At 47.8% G+C, this 15500-nt stretch overlaps 1 protein-coding gene across 3 annotated transcripts in view; it reads right to left on the reverse strand.

Moving 5' to 3' along the window:
* Positions 1 to 15500, reverse strand: part of RSRC1 (arginine and serine rich coiled-coil 1) — a 95759-nt gene that overhangs the window by 2295 nt on the left and 77964 nt on the right. For all 3 annotated transcript variants that reach the window (XM_084212394.1, XM_084212395.1, XM_084212393.1), the window contains 3 exons: positions 13852 to 13920; positions 923 to 1029; positions 7 to 153 (listed from right to left, as the gene is read on the reverse strand). In XM_084212394.1, coding sequence (XP_084068520.1) covers positions 7 to 153; positions 923 to 1029; positions 13852 to 13920 — 323 coding nt within the window. The remainder of the gene's footprint in view (positions 1 to 6; positions 154 to 922; positions 1030 to 13851; positions 13921 to 15500) is intronic.

A 15500-nucleotide genomic window follows, 5' to 3' on the forward strand; every position in this document is an offset into this window, starting at 1 on the left:
ACTCACATTTGGATGTGCTAAGGAATTGTCATCCTGGTACTTGATGGCAGTGGGAATGCTGGCAGCTGGAGGCTCCTTCTCAGCAGCAGCTGCCTCAGGGGCTCCTGCTCCCACATTCACAGGCTCCTGTTGGAGTTCAGGAGGTTCTGCTGCCTGGAAAAGAAAAGAAACACACCAAACTGGAGTGTTTTATCCCAGTATTCCCAACTGTGGCAGTATTTTAACCAGCACTTGGCTGTCTTCCCTGAAAGGATCCTCATGGATCCTCAGCAGGACACACTGGGCACACACAAAGGAGATGAAGGGACCAAAAAGATGTAGGGAGAGAGCTGGAAAAACTGCACCACTGGGATTTTGGATACTTCCTGAAGAAGCTGCACCAGATTCTGGGAGGTTTCTAGAAAGGCAAATTGCCCATTTCTGGGGAAACAGCCAGGGGTAATTCCAAACCCTCACTGCCAGGGGGAAATGAACACATCCCACACCAGCTCCCTGCAACACCTGCTGGCCAAAATTCAGGTAAATTCTGGGATCTGGATGTCTCCTGTTGGGTTTCTGGAAAGCTGACTGAAAACCAAGGAATAAATACAGACTTAAAGTCTGGCTCTAGTTAGGCAGCATTAAATCATCTCCACTTTAATTACAAAGTAAATGTCTGTTTACTTTGGGATTTGGATTCTTCTGCTTCTCCTAACAAAAGTCTTCAAACCAAGTGATTTCCTTAAATTCTGTCACATTTAAATTCCCTGAGACCATCAGGGAGTCCTTGGTGGCATTTCAGGAGGATTTAAGGTTCCCAACTTGATGCTCTTTCAGCGATGGAAAATCCTCATAGTGGAGCTTCCTCCTGGCTCTGAGAGGATAATGCAGCAAGAAGGGACTGAAAATGCCCCTTTTGGGAGGAAAATGCCCCTTTTTGTACCTTTTTGACTTCTTTGCTGGACCTGAAGCTCTGTGGGACGAAGGCGTCGCTCTCGATGGCTTCGATCTCCTTCACTCGCTTCACCTGGTCCAGGAGGGTGGCTTGGTCTGCACAGGAAGGTGGGATTGGTGGGATGGGTGGGATTGGTGGGATTGGTGGGAATTCTGACATCCTGGGAGCCAGGCCCTGTCCCTGAAGGAGATTTTGGGACACACCAGGAGAAACTGCTGGTGCAATGCAGCCCAAAATCTTCTGGTACAAGGGAAAGCTCTGAGTGAAAATAACAGCAGTGAGGTTGGGAACATTCCAGATGCTGACCTGAGGGTTTGTGGGATAACTGGAGAGGAGAAGGCTCCAGGGAGAGCTCAGAGCCCCTGGCAGGGCCTGAAGGGGCTCCAGGAGAGCTGGAGAGGGACTGGGGACAAGGGATGGAGGGACAGGAACAGGGAATGGCTCCCACTGCTGAGGGCAGGGATGGATGGGAGATTGGGAACTGGGAATTCCTGGCTGGGCTGGAATTCCCAGAGCAGCTGGGGCTGCCCCTGGATCCCTGGCAGTGCCCAAGGCCAGGCTGGACATTAGGGCTTGGGGCACCTGGGACAATGGGAGGTGTCTCTGCCCCTTCCCTGAATGGGATTTAAGGTCCTTTCAACCCAAACCATCCCAAAATTCTCAGGTGTCAGGAGCTGCACTACAGCAAAGACCATAAATACAACTTTAAACTTAATGTTTTGGTAGATTTGGGAAGGAAAAAAAGAATTTGCTAGGTTTAAAGCTGTGTTTGCAAGTCCTGCTGCCTTGGTGCTGAAACCTTCTCCTTCAGAACAGATTCCCAAGGGTTTCTGGGATAAGTCAAAGGAGAGGGAATCAGAATTCACTGAGGTTTGGGATACACCTGGTCTGAGGGTACGTAAAGGATCCTGATTAAAGCCAGGCATGGAAAGGCAGGAAAAGGAGATTTCAAATCCACAGCTCATCTCCAGTTTCCCCAAATCCCAGGCAGCTCCAGGATCCCACCCAGCCCCTGCACAAAGTGATGGGAATGACAAATTAGGGAAGGGGCAAAAATCACTAAAAGCTGCCAATGACATCAGTGACATTAACAGGGAAAATGGACTGGAGGAAGCAGAGCCCATTAGTGCAGGGGAGTTTTGACAAACACATTATGGGCAGATAAAACGACTTCCAGCTGTTGTTTGTCAGCTGTCAGGGGCAAGGATATGTATTTCATAGGAAAATCAAAAATAATGGAGTCAGAAAGCTCCCAGGCTTCAGACAAAAAAAAAATCAATACTAACTCAGTGCACTGTGAGTCTTTTCACCCTGTTAGGGGGGAAATAGAGGAACTAAATCTTGGATTAGGGCTGGTTTTTAATAAAAAGGTGATTCCAGCAGCAGGCACAATTTCCTGCCCTGTCACCTTGGCAGGGGGAGCTTTCCCAGTTTACCTGGGAATATCATCATCCTTCAGGGATAATTCAGTATTTTGTAATTCTCTATTCACACCTATTGCTCTCCTCCCATGTAGAAATATACACACCCAGCTTTACAGCTGTAAATTCCTATGGAAGGGGGCTGGACTGTCACTTGAGAATAAAGTGTGCTGGAATTCTCTTGATGCCCCCCCAAAACACTACACACAATAATTAGAAACAGCAGAGAATCAGATAAAATAAACAGGGAATTCTATGATTCTACAAATCAGGTGAAAGGAAAACTTCCCTGTGAGCTCTGCCTAAAATATTCTCATTTCTTCCGTAAAGACAAAATTTATTCCACTAAGAGTTTTAAAATCACTGAAATAGAAGCATTAAATGACCAATAATATCTTGTGAAAGATCCATTAAACAAAAACATGTTTTAAATATTTTTTGGTTAATCTCTGAGTGTAAATTTTTATGGATTCATTGCTTATCCATAATCCTGACCATGAACATGAACTTAAAGAGATTTTTTCAAGCAGGTCTAACTCCAGAATCAAAGCAATGACAAAAAACCCTCAAATATTCCTCAGAATCTGTTTCTTCCTATTTTACTAATTAGATTTAAGGGGTTAATTTAATTTAAAAATATAACACATTTTACATAAACAGCTTTGAAATATAGAAAAAAAACCTGCTATTTTTTCTTGCTCTTTTGAGTTGAGGATTAAAAGAAGGAAACAACCCCAGATCCCAGACTAAACAAACAACTACAGCAGAAAATATTTCCCCTTTGATCCCATTTTATTTAGGGTTATTGGAAGTGATATTTTTATCCAGCTGCCTTACAGAACTGTGTGTTTTCCACCAGAACTGAGTTTTCACACATCCTATGGCTTTTAATTGATCCCAGTTTTACTCAAGCTGCACAAGCTGACAAATTAAAGAAAAATGAAGTTGTGCCTGGGTGATTTTGTGGATGACACAAAAACCTCCCTGGCTGTGGGAGATCCTGGATTCTGCTCTAAGCATGGGGAAAAGGAGGAAAATCCAGCAGGACAGGTGGGACTCACTGGGGCTGTGTCACCTCCAGACTTCACCAGCCCTGGGGCTCTGGTTCTCAGGGAATTCCTCTGCCTCAAATCCTTTCTGTTTGGATCAGGAGAGGAGCAGCTGTGTGACCCTGATCCTGTGGTATCCCTGACACCCTTCCCAGCCTGAGTGTGGGAACTGCAGCCAGTGGGAGCTGCCTGGAGACCCTGCTGGAGACCCTCCCTGGAGATCCCCCCTGGCGCTCCCCCCGAGATCCCCACGAGCCGGAGACAATCCCGAGGGGCTGAGCCCAGCCCTGTCCCACGGCCCCCGATCCAGCGTTCCCGGCACGGCAAACCCCTCCCGGCTCCTGCCCGGCCGGAGCGGGCTGTCCCGGGATATTCCCCGGGGTCTCCTGCAGCTGATCCCGTTTCCCGGCCGGGCTCCGCTGCCGTTAGAGGGAGGCACCGCCTCACTCAACAGCGCCGGAGCCGCGGACGGCGAGCCCGAGGATGCTCCGAGCGGAGCATCCCTGCGGGATCCATCCATCCCTGCAGGACCCGATGCATCCATCCCTGCGGGATCCGATCCATCCATCCCTGCGGGATCCGATCCATCCATCCCTGCGGGATCCGATCCATCCATCCATCCCTGCGGGATCCGATCCATCCATCCCTGTGGGATCCGATCCATCCATCCATCCCTGCGGGATCTGATCCATCCATCCATCCCTGCGGGATCCGATCCATCCATCCATCCCTGCGGGATCCGATCCATCCATCCCTGTGGGATCCGATCCATCCATCCATCCCTGCGGGATCTGATCCATCCATCCATCCCTGTGGGATCTGATCCATCCATCCATCCCTGCGGGATCTGATCCATCCATCCCTGCGGGATCCGATCCATCCATCCCTGCGGGATCCGATCCATCCATCCCCGCGAGATCTGATCCATCCATCCCCGCGGGATCTGATCCATCCATCCCTGTGGGACCCGATCCATCCATCCCTGTGGGATCTGATCCATCCATCCCTGCGGGATCCGATCCATCCATCCATCCATCCCTGCGGGATCCGATCCATCCATCCCTGTGGGATCTGATCCATCCATCCCTGCGGGATCTGATCCATCCATCCCTGTGGGACCCGATCCATCCATCCCTGTGGGATCTGATCCATCCATCCCTGCGGGATCTGATCCATCCATCCATCCCTGCGGGACCCGATCCGTCCATCCCTCCATCCCTGCGGGATCCAACCCATCCATCCATCCCTGCAGGATCTGATCCATCCTTCCCTGCGGGACCCGATCCGTCCGTCCATCCGTCCATCCATCCCTGCGGGATCCATCCCTAACTCATCCCAGATTTTGGGATCAGCTTCCTACTGGAGGACCCATCCCTGCAGGATCCATCCATCCCTACAGGACCCATCCCAGATTTTGGGATCAGTTTCCTGCTGGAGGACCCATCTCTGCAGGATCCATCCATCCCTACAGGACCCATCCCAGATTTTGGGATCAGCTTCCATCCCCTCCATCCCTCCCACAACTCATCCCAGATAATTCCCATTCCCACTTCCCAATCCCTGAGCTCTGTTCCCACACTCTTTCCCAGCTGTTGGGATTTCCAGGGAAGGATTTCCCAGCCACAGTCACAGGAACAATAAATACACCCCAAAAATAACAATAAATACACCCCAAAATAGAAACTGGGCAGAGAAACCTCTGCCTGTTCATTCCTCTGCTCCCAACTTCACTGCAAGCACTTGCAAAATACAATTAAATTTATTAAAGTAGCAAGCTGGGAGTAACTCCAGCATCTATTTACTACAGGGAGCACACAGGATTTACAAATTAAGTTGGAAAAATGCAAATTAATGAGAAAAACTTTGTCTAGGCTTGTTTTAACATCCTGTGAAAATGATGTTATCATTAACATATATTAAAAATAGCATTTTGTGAGCACTGTGGTACTTACTACAGAGAATACCACAAAGAGTACTACAGAGAGTATCAGACTACTCTAAGTTTGCTGTTTTGATACATTATAGTGGCAATAATCTCATTTTTATAGGGTTTTAAACCAAGTCTGGACACTAACAACTTTTCTTTTAAAGACCTGGGAGCATTAGGTACAAAATGCAGCAGAAAACAGGAGGGGAAAGTTCAGCAGGTGAGCTCTGAATTTAAGAACCCTAAATTAAGAAAATATCTATGAGTTTAAGAAGGTGAAATTTCTGCTGGAGCCCTGCAAGTCCCGTGTGCCTTCCTCACTGCCCTCCTCACACACTATTTTGGGGCTTTTTGGGGTATTTTTGAAACCATCCTGGGCAAGAGCCCTAGAGAGGCAGCAGAGGGGTGGGCACAGGGAATTGGGCAGGATCTGGGCACAGGGAATTGGGCAGGATCTGGGCACAGGGAATTGGGCAGGATCTGTGCCCAGGGAATTGTGGAGGACCTGGGCACAGGGAATTGTAGAGGATCTGTGCTCCAGGGAATTGTAGAGGATCTGTGCTCTAGGGAATTGTGCAGGATCTGGGCTCCAGGGAATTGGGCAGGATCTGGGCATAGGGAATTGGGCAGCACCTGGGCACAAGGAATTGGGCAGGATCTGGGCCCAGGGAATTGGGCAGGATCTGGGCACAGGGAATTGGGCAGGATCTGTGCTCCAGGGAATTGGGCAGGACCTGTGCCCAGGGAATTGGGCAGGACCTGTGGCACAGGGAATTGGGCAGGACCTGTGGCACAGGGAATTGGGCAGGACCTGTGGCACAGGGAATTGGGCAGGATCCGTGGCCCAGGGAGTTGTGCAGGATCTGGGCACAGGGAATTGGGCAGGATCTGGGCACAGGGAATTGGGCAGGATCCGTGTCCCAGGGAATTGGGCAGGATCCGTGTCCTAGGGGATTGTGCAGGATCTGTGCCCAGGGAATTGGGCAGGATCTGTGTGGCCCAGGGAATTGGGCAGGATCTGTGTGGCCCAGGGAATTGGGCAGGGTCTGTACCCAGGGAATTGGGCAGGACCCGTGTCCCAGGGAATTGGGCAGGACCCGTGTCCCAGGGAATTGGGCAGGACCCGTGTCCCAGGGAATTGGGCAGGACCCGTGGCCACCCCGTGTTTGTCACCGCGCCCGCCGCGCTCCTGCCTGGGCACACAAAGCCAGGCCTGTAATTCAATGCTCAATTTACCCTTGTCTCAGTGGAGATTTCTCCCCGCTAATTGATAGAAATTAAGCCATTAATCAAGGCACCAGCCATCATTCAACCCGGGGAAGATGAATCCAAACTTTCATCATAACCACCTTCCCCATTTTAGTGTTCATTAGCATTAATTTTTAATGCAATTATGCTCTTCTTTTACGCTGAGCTCATAAATTACTGCTCTTTTGTTGCTCGCTGGCCTTGTAAAATCCAAGGTAATGCTTTGTGCTCTGATCTTAAAGGCAATTACTGCCTGCTTCTATCCCTTCCATCCCTCCATCCCAAATAACCTCTGGGCTGGAGGTACAGCCTCGCCAGTGGGGATCCCACACGGATGTTTCCTACAGAGAGATTTATCCACGTTCAAACCACACACTGACACAGGCAGAGTGAGAATTCCTGCTTCTGCTGCTGGAGCCCAGGATCCAACAGCAGAGAAAAGACAGGAAAATGGGATCCTGCAGTGGATTCAGGGAAGAAATTGGTGCAGCGTAGTGGAAATAAGCTGGGGGAGAGCGTGCAGGACAGCAGGGCTGCAGCTTGGAGGCTCTCCAGCTTTTCAGGGATCACTTTGTGTTGTCACTTCAAAAAGTGCTGCTGGCACGTGCCCAGGGCTCCTTTCTTTCCCCCTGGCCTGTGCCAGTGTGTGGTGACCCCACAGAGCCCTCCAGGGGATCCTGCGTCCCGTGGGACCCGTGCCGGCACACGGGGCCCCGAGTCAGGAGCTCCCTGCCCTTTATTCCCCCTCTGATCCTGGGAACCCCATCAGGGGAAAGGCACAGCAGCTCCTGCCACCTCTGGCTGCCCCCAGACATCCTGGGCTGGCTGCAGGGAAAAGGCAATGCACATTAGGGAATGCACATTAGGGAATGCACATTAGGGAATGCACATTAGGGAACGCTGCTTGGTTTGAATTATTTTTCTGTTTCTTTCCCAGACTTTAGCTGGGATATGGAATAAAGTCACTCACTCCAGCTCAAGGTCTGCCCAGCACCAATAAAATATCAGCCACCTCTAAACTCACAATTTATCTAGCCCTTAGCCAGCCTGAATAGGACAATTCCCAGTGAAGTCTCATGCTCATCCCATAGATTCCCAGAAAAAAACCCACTGGGGTACCCTGTTTGATGGGCCCAGATCCACAAACCCCTCATTTTTATCAAAATAAAATTCCCCACAGCAGGGCTTGTGCTCTGGAATTTTGTTCCATACACCCCTATTTACTTTCCCCATACCCCCATGTTTATTTCCCCATAACCCCCTGTTTGTTCCCCATACACCCCTATTTACTTTCCCCACAGCCCCATGTTTACTTCCCTATAACCCCCTGTTTGTTCCCCACACACTCCTATTTATTTGCCCTTTAGAAACAGCTTTTCAATACGTGGCCATAAATTTGTGTTGCCACTGACTGCAGTCCAATAAGCAATTCTATGATGGTTTTTACAACCCCATTCCCTTAAGTGACTTCTCCTTTAGCACAAATAAATGCCATGGAGATGACAGGGAAACACACAACATTAATGAGGTACAGAAATCAGATTTGCTTCTCATCTTGAAATTTGAAGACTATTTCAAGACTTTTAATTTGTAAAAATAAATCATAAATTTCCCTGTTAGGGAGATCATAAATTTCTGTTCCACTTGTAGAATAGTAAAACTTTAATGACACCAGCTGTGATTGCTAAAATAAAATCACTCAAATATCAGCCTCAAATATACTTTGATATTTTTAAAGATTCAGGGAATGCTTTGGGTGGGAGGGAACTTAAAGATCATTTAATTCTCATCCCATCCATGGCAGGGACACTTCCCACTGTCCCAGGCTGCTCCCAGCCCCAGTGTCCAGCCTGGCCTTGGGCACTGCCAGGGATCCAGGGGCAGCCACAGCTGCTCTGGCAATCCCATCCCAGCCAGGAATTCCCAGTTCCCACTCTCCCATCCCTCCCTGCCCTCAGCAGTGGGAGCCATTCCCTGTGTCCTGTCCCTCCATCCTTGTCCCCAGTCCCTCTCCAGCTCTCCAGGAGCCCCTTCAGGCCCTGTCAGGGCTCTGAGCTCTCCCTGGATCCTTCTCCTCTCCAGGTGAGCACCCCCAGGTGTCCCAGCCTGGCTCAGGCCCTGCAGCAGCTCCAGGACATTGGAATGCACTGGGATCCTCTTCAGGGAAAGCTGGGAGGCCAAAGAGGGAACTCTGGAATACAAAGGGCCAGGAGGGGATGGGCAGGCACAACGCAGGGCAAAATTTAAGGAACACATTTAGAAGTGATCATTAATTACAGCAGCTTTAATAAAAAGCCAGAATTGATTCCTCCAGCAGCCACTATCCTTGGGGGGCATTGATCTCCCTTCCAATTCCCTCCCCTTAGTTCTGGACACAGAGAGTGGCCAAGACCCCAAATTCCCCTTACCCTTCCCATCTCTCATTTCCTCACGTGGCTGCTCTTCCTAACAAGCCACCCTCTGCCACTGCACCAAAACTTGGCATTTTTTGTTTTCCCCTTGATTTGTTCCTGCCCCCTTTCAATTCCAACCCAGCAATCTGAAGATTAAACAGAGATAAAAGAAGATCACAGAGCGTGCCAGATGCTGGAGCAGCCTCCTGGGAGCAGCAGCACAACACCAGGTGTTGGTGTCAGCCTAATGAAGTGACACTGGCACACCAGGGACACCCAGGGCAGGGCTCCAGACCTGCCATTATGGAGGCAAAAACGAGGAATATTGGAAATTCCAGCTCTGAGGAGGCAGGGAAAAATAATCCACGTCTTCATCTAAATGTATTATCTGTATGAAATAATTTGGGGCTTAAACAGATTGAGTTTGGTCTTTGCCACCACAATGAACTTCAGGAAAATTTCCTGAAGATAAATGAGGAGCTCAGGCAGTAACTGATGAACTTCAGGGCATCCCAATCCAGGGTTGAGTAAAGCACTTTAACTTATTACAGACTGACCTCACCCCAGCAAATCTTCTCCTGGCACGTCCAGCCTGTGGTTTAATATCCATTACACCCAGGGAAAGGCTTTTAACTCTCTCTAAAGGAAGTGGGAAGGGAAATCAGTGGGTTGGGGTGTCCTGGGCAGGCTGGGGTTGGACACACGATCCCTGTGGGTCTCTTCCAGCTCAGGATATTCTGTGGTGGCAATGGATCAGATTCTTCATGAGACAACTCCAGGCCAAGCAGGTTAAAAATGAATAGGAAAAAAAATTAAAACTCTTAATTGGGTTTATAGAGTTTATAATTTAGGGATTTTCTAAAAGTCAAGCCCTCCAGGTTTTTGTACATTCTAACTTTGCTTCCATGACCCTCCCATCACTCAAAATCACAGAATCACAGAGCCATGGAGTGGTTTGGGCTGAAGGGACCTGAAGACTCGAAGAATTTCACCTTTGCTGAAGGAAAGTCACCCCAGCAGCACAGAGAGCTCAGTAAAAGCCAGGAATGACCCTCAGGGACGGGGTTTATTCCCTGCTGAAGGGCCAGCTGTCCCCCAGCCACACTCCCTCTCTCGTTTGCATCCCGCCCTCCCTCCCCCTGCCCACGTGGGCCTCATTTCCAAGCCTATTCAAAATGATATTTTCCAAGCATGTGCCACACGACTTGTTCATATAAATGGAACAAATTAAACTGTCTCCACAGATATCCCCTCACATTTGTAGCCCTGATTCCTCTCCCTCACACGTGGCCAAGACACCGAATTATCTCCCTGCAGAGGTTGACCTCAGGATATTGGATTCTGCCACGGAGCTCTCCGGGACTAAACCGACGGGAAACACTTAATCACCCCTGCCTTCGCAGGGAAAAAAATCAACTTCAAATTTGCCCTGATGAAAAATCAATAAAGCAGTAATTGCTTGGCTTATCACGGCGTGGAGGGACAAATTGGGCAGCGGAGCCGGGCGCGGATCCCAGGGAAAGGCGCGGAGTTTCGGGATCACTAAGCCAGAAAAGGGAAAGGTCTCGGAGCCATAATTAAACCTACTCCTGCTGATTTGCTGCCAAATTTATTTCCCCAGAGTTTATCAAAATGTTGCAGAGCTTACCGGGGGTGGGGGGGGCAGAATGAATCAGTTCAGCACTGGGACAGCACGCGCCGGGCACGGGAACGCAAAGCCTGGGATAAAGGGAGCGGGAAATGGAAATCCCGGGATAAAGGGACCAGGAAATGGAAATCCCGGGATAAAGGGACCAGGAAATGGAAATCCCGGGATAAAGGGACCAGGAAATGGAAATCCCGGGATAAAGGGACCAGGAAATGGAAATCCGGGGATAAAGGGACCGGGAAATGGAAATCCCGGGATAAAGGCACTGGGAAATGGAAATCCCGGGATAAAGGGACCAGGAAATGGAAATCCCGGGATAAAGGCACTGGGAAATGGAAATCCCAAGATAAAGGGACCGGGAAATGGAAATCCCGGGATAAAGGGACCGGGAAATGGAAATCCCAAGATAAAGGGACCAGGAAATGGAAATCCCAGGATAAAGGGACCGGGAAATGGAAATCCCAAGATAAAGGAATCAGGAAATGCAAATCCTGGGATAAAGGCACCAGGAAATGCAAATCCTGAGTTAAAGGCATCGGGAAATGCAAATCCTGGGATAAAGGCACCGGGAAATGCGAATTCTGGGATAAAGGCACCGGGATAGCTCCCGCCCCATCCAGCACCCCCCTCTGACCATGCACCCATGGAATGACTGACTGCCAAAACTGCTGATTTTCTGTTCTGCTGTGTTCCAGATCAACTTTTCCTGGTTTTCTGATGCATCCCCAGCTCCTCCTCCCCACACATGGCCCTGCTGTGGTGTATTTTAAACTCAATATTTAAAAATATTATTATTTGTGCTAGATTGAGAGAAACGAGCCCAAAACCTCTCCCTAACATCATCCAACGGGTTCCAATTTTCCTCTTGTCCACTTCACCTATTTGGAATTTGTCTGGAGTAAAACCCAGTTGGGTGGCAAAATTCCCTTTGGATTTTGTCACTTTTCAGGCAGCCCCAAAGCAAGTAAACAAAAAGCAAAGTAGGAAAACCCTGCAGATACTCCTGGAAAAGTGGTGGCTTTTGCTAATAGACCTAATTTCATGCAGCAAATTAGCATAGCTCCAATGGAAGTGCAAATGCAATCAAACTGAAAAATTCAAATGAGGCGGGGGGAGCCTTTTTCTTTCTTTCTTTCTTTGCTTTTTAGTCACTTAAAAAAAAAAATAAATCAGCATTTTGCTGTGTGTCCTTCACCAGGCTGGAGGGACTGTGGTAATTAAAACATTTAAACCAGCACAAGCCCCCAGTCTCTAATCTGGAGCTGGGGTCAGCTGTCTGTGGATTCTAATTTGTCCTCAATTTTTTATTCATGCTGGGGAAATGCTGCATATTTAACAGGAAACCAGCGGGAAGGGGCAGAGCTGGGCTTGGAGGTCAAATAATTTGATTTCCGAGCAGATTACGTGGAACATCCAACGTCTAATCTCACACCTGATTTGGCAATAAAATGACAATAAAAGGAATGTTAAGACACCCTCGCTATGGGGTGGGCAATAACCAGTTTTTATGAGTTGGGAGAGGATTGGTTTGTTTGTAGAATTATTTTTATTGCAGCTCCTGAGTAAAGGAGTCACAAGCTGTCTACACAGGCTAGAATTTCCTTTTGAAGGGTTCTAGTTAGGGAAATAAAATATGGAAAACTAGAGAAATAAAAATTATTTTAAAATAGTAATTTAGAAATTTTTTTTAAGATTTAATTCAATATAATTTTGCTTTATCTTATTTGAGTTCAATAACTGGATGCAGCACTCAGTGCTCTGCTGGGGATCAGTCACAGTTTGGAATCAATGGTCTGGAAAGTTTTTCCAACCTCAGGGATCCCATGAGGGATCAAAGAGGGTTAAAAACCACCCAGAGATGTGTGAGGAAAGAAGAACTAAGAAAAAATGCAAAATGCTTTTTCCAAGCAAAAGATGCCACTGCAGCCTGGGACAGGGAAGGGAACACACTCTAAGCACGGGATAAATGTCCTTTTTGAAAATCCATGTGGGACATAAACCTACCCAAAACTGGAATTTTGAATCCATATGGGACATAAACAACAAAAACTGGAGTTCCCAGTGTGCAATTCTCCTGTATGTCTTGGAATGTTTCAATGCTTCACACCCAATTTAACAAAACTTTGCATTTTCCAGGGAGAATGAATCCTTCATTCCCAACTGGGAGCCAACTCCTCAGCAAATGGATGGATTTGAGTCATTCAGAAAAAAATCTTCTCTTCATTTTCCAACACTGTGACATCCTCACAACCCTTCAAAGCCACCCCAGGACAGTTTTCATGGCTTAGGAATAAATTGTAGAGAAGCTTTCCCGCCCATTTCCCTGGAAATTCCATTGCTCCCAAGTCATGAACTGCCCCTTTTTTCTTCCCTCTGCCTTTCCACACTCACACTCACCCTTCCCAATCCCTGCTGGCACAGCCACTGCCAGCACACCTGCCACCCACCACGGGATCTCAGCACAAAGATATCACTGATTCTTCCAAACCCTCCCTGCAAATTGGTGCTGGTGGGACACAACCAGCTCATCCCAAAATCCCTGTGCCCGTGGGACCTGGCTGGGTGGCTCCTCCAGGGGGAAAGGCTCCCCCTGGGCCATGGTTCCAAAATCCAGGAATCACAGCGGGGAGGGGGCACAGCTCCTTGGATTTGTCCCTTTTCCAGCCAGCTCTGGAAGTGCCCCTTCCCCCTCCTGCCATGTCTGGGCCATCCCACTTTTCCACCTGAATTTCCTCCTTTGGTATCACAAGGACCTTCTCCAAGCAGGATTAACTGGCAACACCAATTAATTCCTCTCAGCATCCCACAGTCCCCAGGTAAAAGAAAGTAAAGATCAGAACATTTTGATTTTGAGTGAAATCAGCAGCTTGCTGTTTCAAAAATGGGGAATTTTCCTGAGTTCCCTCTTGGAAGCAAGTGATGGAATCCCAGAATGGTTTGGGTTGGAAGGGACCTTAAAGCCCAGCCAGTTCCACAGAGCTCCAGGGAGGATTTGAGGCTCCAGGATTGTTTGGACTGGCTCCCTCTCTTCCCATCACTCCCTGACATCTCAACCCCTGTGGTTTCCTAATTCCACCTGCTGGAGTGCAGAGAAGCAGCTCAGGGCACCAAATTCCATCATCAGCCCAGGGAGGAAAATCCCACAGCCCCACTGGAGACTGGACACTTAAAAATAATCATTTCTGACTTCCTGGGCTTTAGTTTGTTATGAAATAAAAGAACATTCCTCACCTTCTTCCTTTCTTCTCTTGGCTTCCTCTTCACTTCTCTCCTTGGCCTTCAACGCTTCATCTGCTTTGGCTAAAAAGAAGAAAAGGAGCTGGAATTAGTTAAATTTATCCTGTCAAATCATGGAATCATGGGATGGTTTGGGTTGGAAGGACCTTAAATCCCACCCAGTGCCACTCCTGCCATGGCAGGGACACCTCCCACTGTCCCAGGTGCTCCAACCCCAGTGTCCAGCCTGGCCTTGGGCACTGCCAGGGATGGGCTGCCAACAACCTCCTGCCACACAACATTTCCTGGGCTTTAAACCCAATTCCATGATCCTTCCTGCAGGCCCCACAATGAAACCCACGTGCCTGACAGACCAGAGCTTGGTTCTTCATTTATTTTATCTAAAGTCATTCCCACAGTGAAGGAATGGCATAAATGGGATTATGGAGGGTAATATCAGGTCAATATTAGAGGCAATATTAATTCAATACAAATCCCCACATTCATTTTGGGGTAAGTAAAGCCCTTAGGAGCCTTTTAAGAGGTTTTCTTTCTTTAAACCCCAATCTGGCCAGCCCAGCTGCCCCCAAGGTGGTGCACCCACGAAGGGCCAGATTTGCTGCCATAGGGAGTAATCCAGCCCACCTATTCTGAGGATAAAACAGAAACAAAACAGTATTTCCAGGGCTGCAGACTCTGCTCAGAGTGGCAGTCAGACAGCTCTTCCCCAGGACTTTATTAGGTAGTACACAGTCTCCTCTTCACTCCAAATCACAGCAGCAGTACTTAATCCATGTTACAACAATCTTCTTTAAAAAGAATCTTTTTCCCTCCAGAAACCTCTTCCCTTATTACTTAATTATCTACCAGTTGCTCAACTGCAGGGGTTTTCAAACACTTTCCTACAGATGTTAAAGAAGATTAAAAATATACAGCACAGTAACAAGGGACTATCAATATACTCTGTAAATTAATTAAATTTCTGTTCTAGCACATCATTTATTCCAAAGCATTAATGTCTCAAAGGAGCCATTCTCTTTTATTGCCATCTCACTGCCTGATGAGTGAACTAAGTGAGAATAAGTCTCTAATAACATTATACTTGATGAAATATTAAGTTTTCAAAAGTATCACCAGGCCAGAAAGAGAAGAACCAGCAAGGACCAGGAATGCAGCATTTACACCAGGCCTTCTCAGGGAGGGAAATCACAATAAACTGTGGTCTGCATGGTAGGAGCTGAGTCAGATTTGCAAATATTTAATCCCAGCACCTCCTGAATTAAGCAATAATTTATGAAAACCAAATTCAGCCCAGGAGGGGGGTGAAGGGCTCGTTCCTTTTTGGAGCCACCTTAAAATGCACAACCTGACCAGGGTGTCACAAAGTGATCCCATCACTGCACTGACAGCTGCTTCCATCTCCACAATTTTATACATATTTAGACAACATTTAAAGCCATGAAATATTAAAACTTTTTCTGCCACTGAAGATCATTACAAGAATCTATTAAATCCCATAATAAAACCAAACCACAAGTAACTCTAACGACTTTTACTTCATTTACACTTTATTCTCCTTGGTAAAAGGACAGGGATAATAGAAATTCCATTTAAATTCAATTTTGGTGATATGTGTAATTGTAGATATACCCCTTGAGTCATGT

The sequence above is a fragment of the Fringilla coelebs genome (genome assembly GCF_963513975.1).
Source record: "Fringilla coelebs genome assembly, chromosome: 10".
Lineage (NCBI taxonomy): Eukaryota > Metazoa > Chordata > Aves > Passeriformes > Fringillidae > Fringilla > Fringilla coelebs.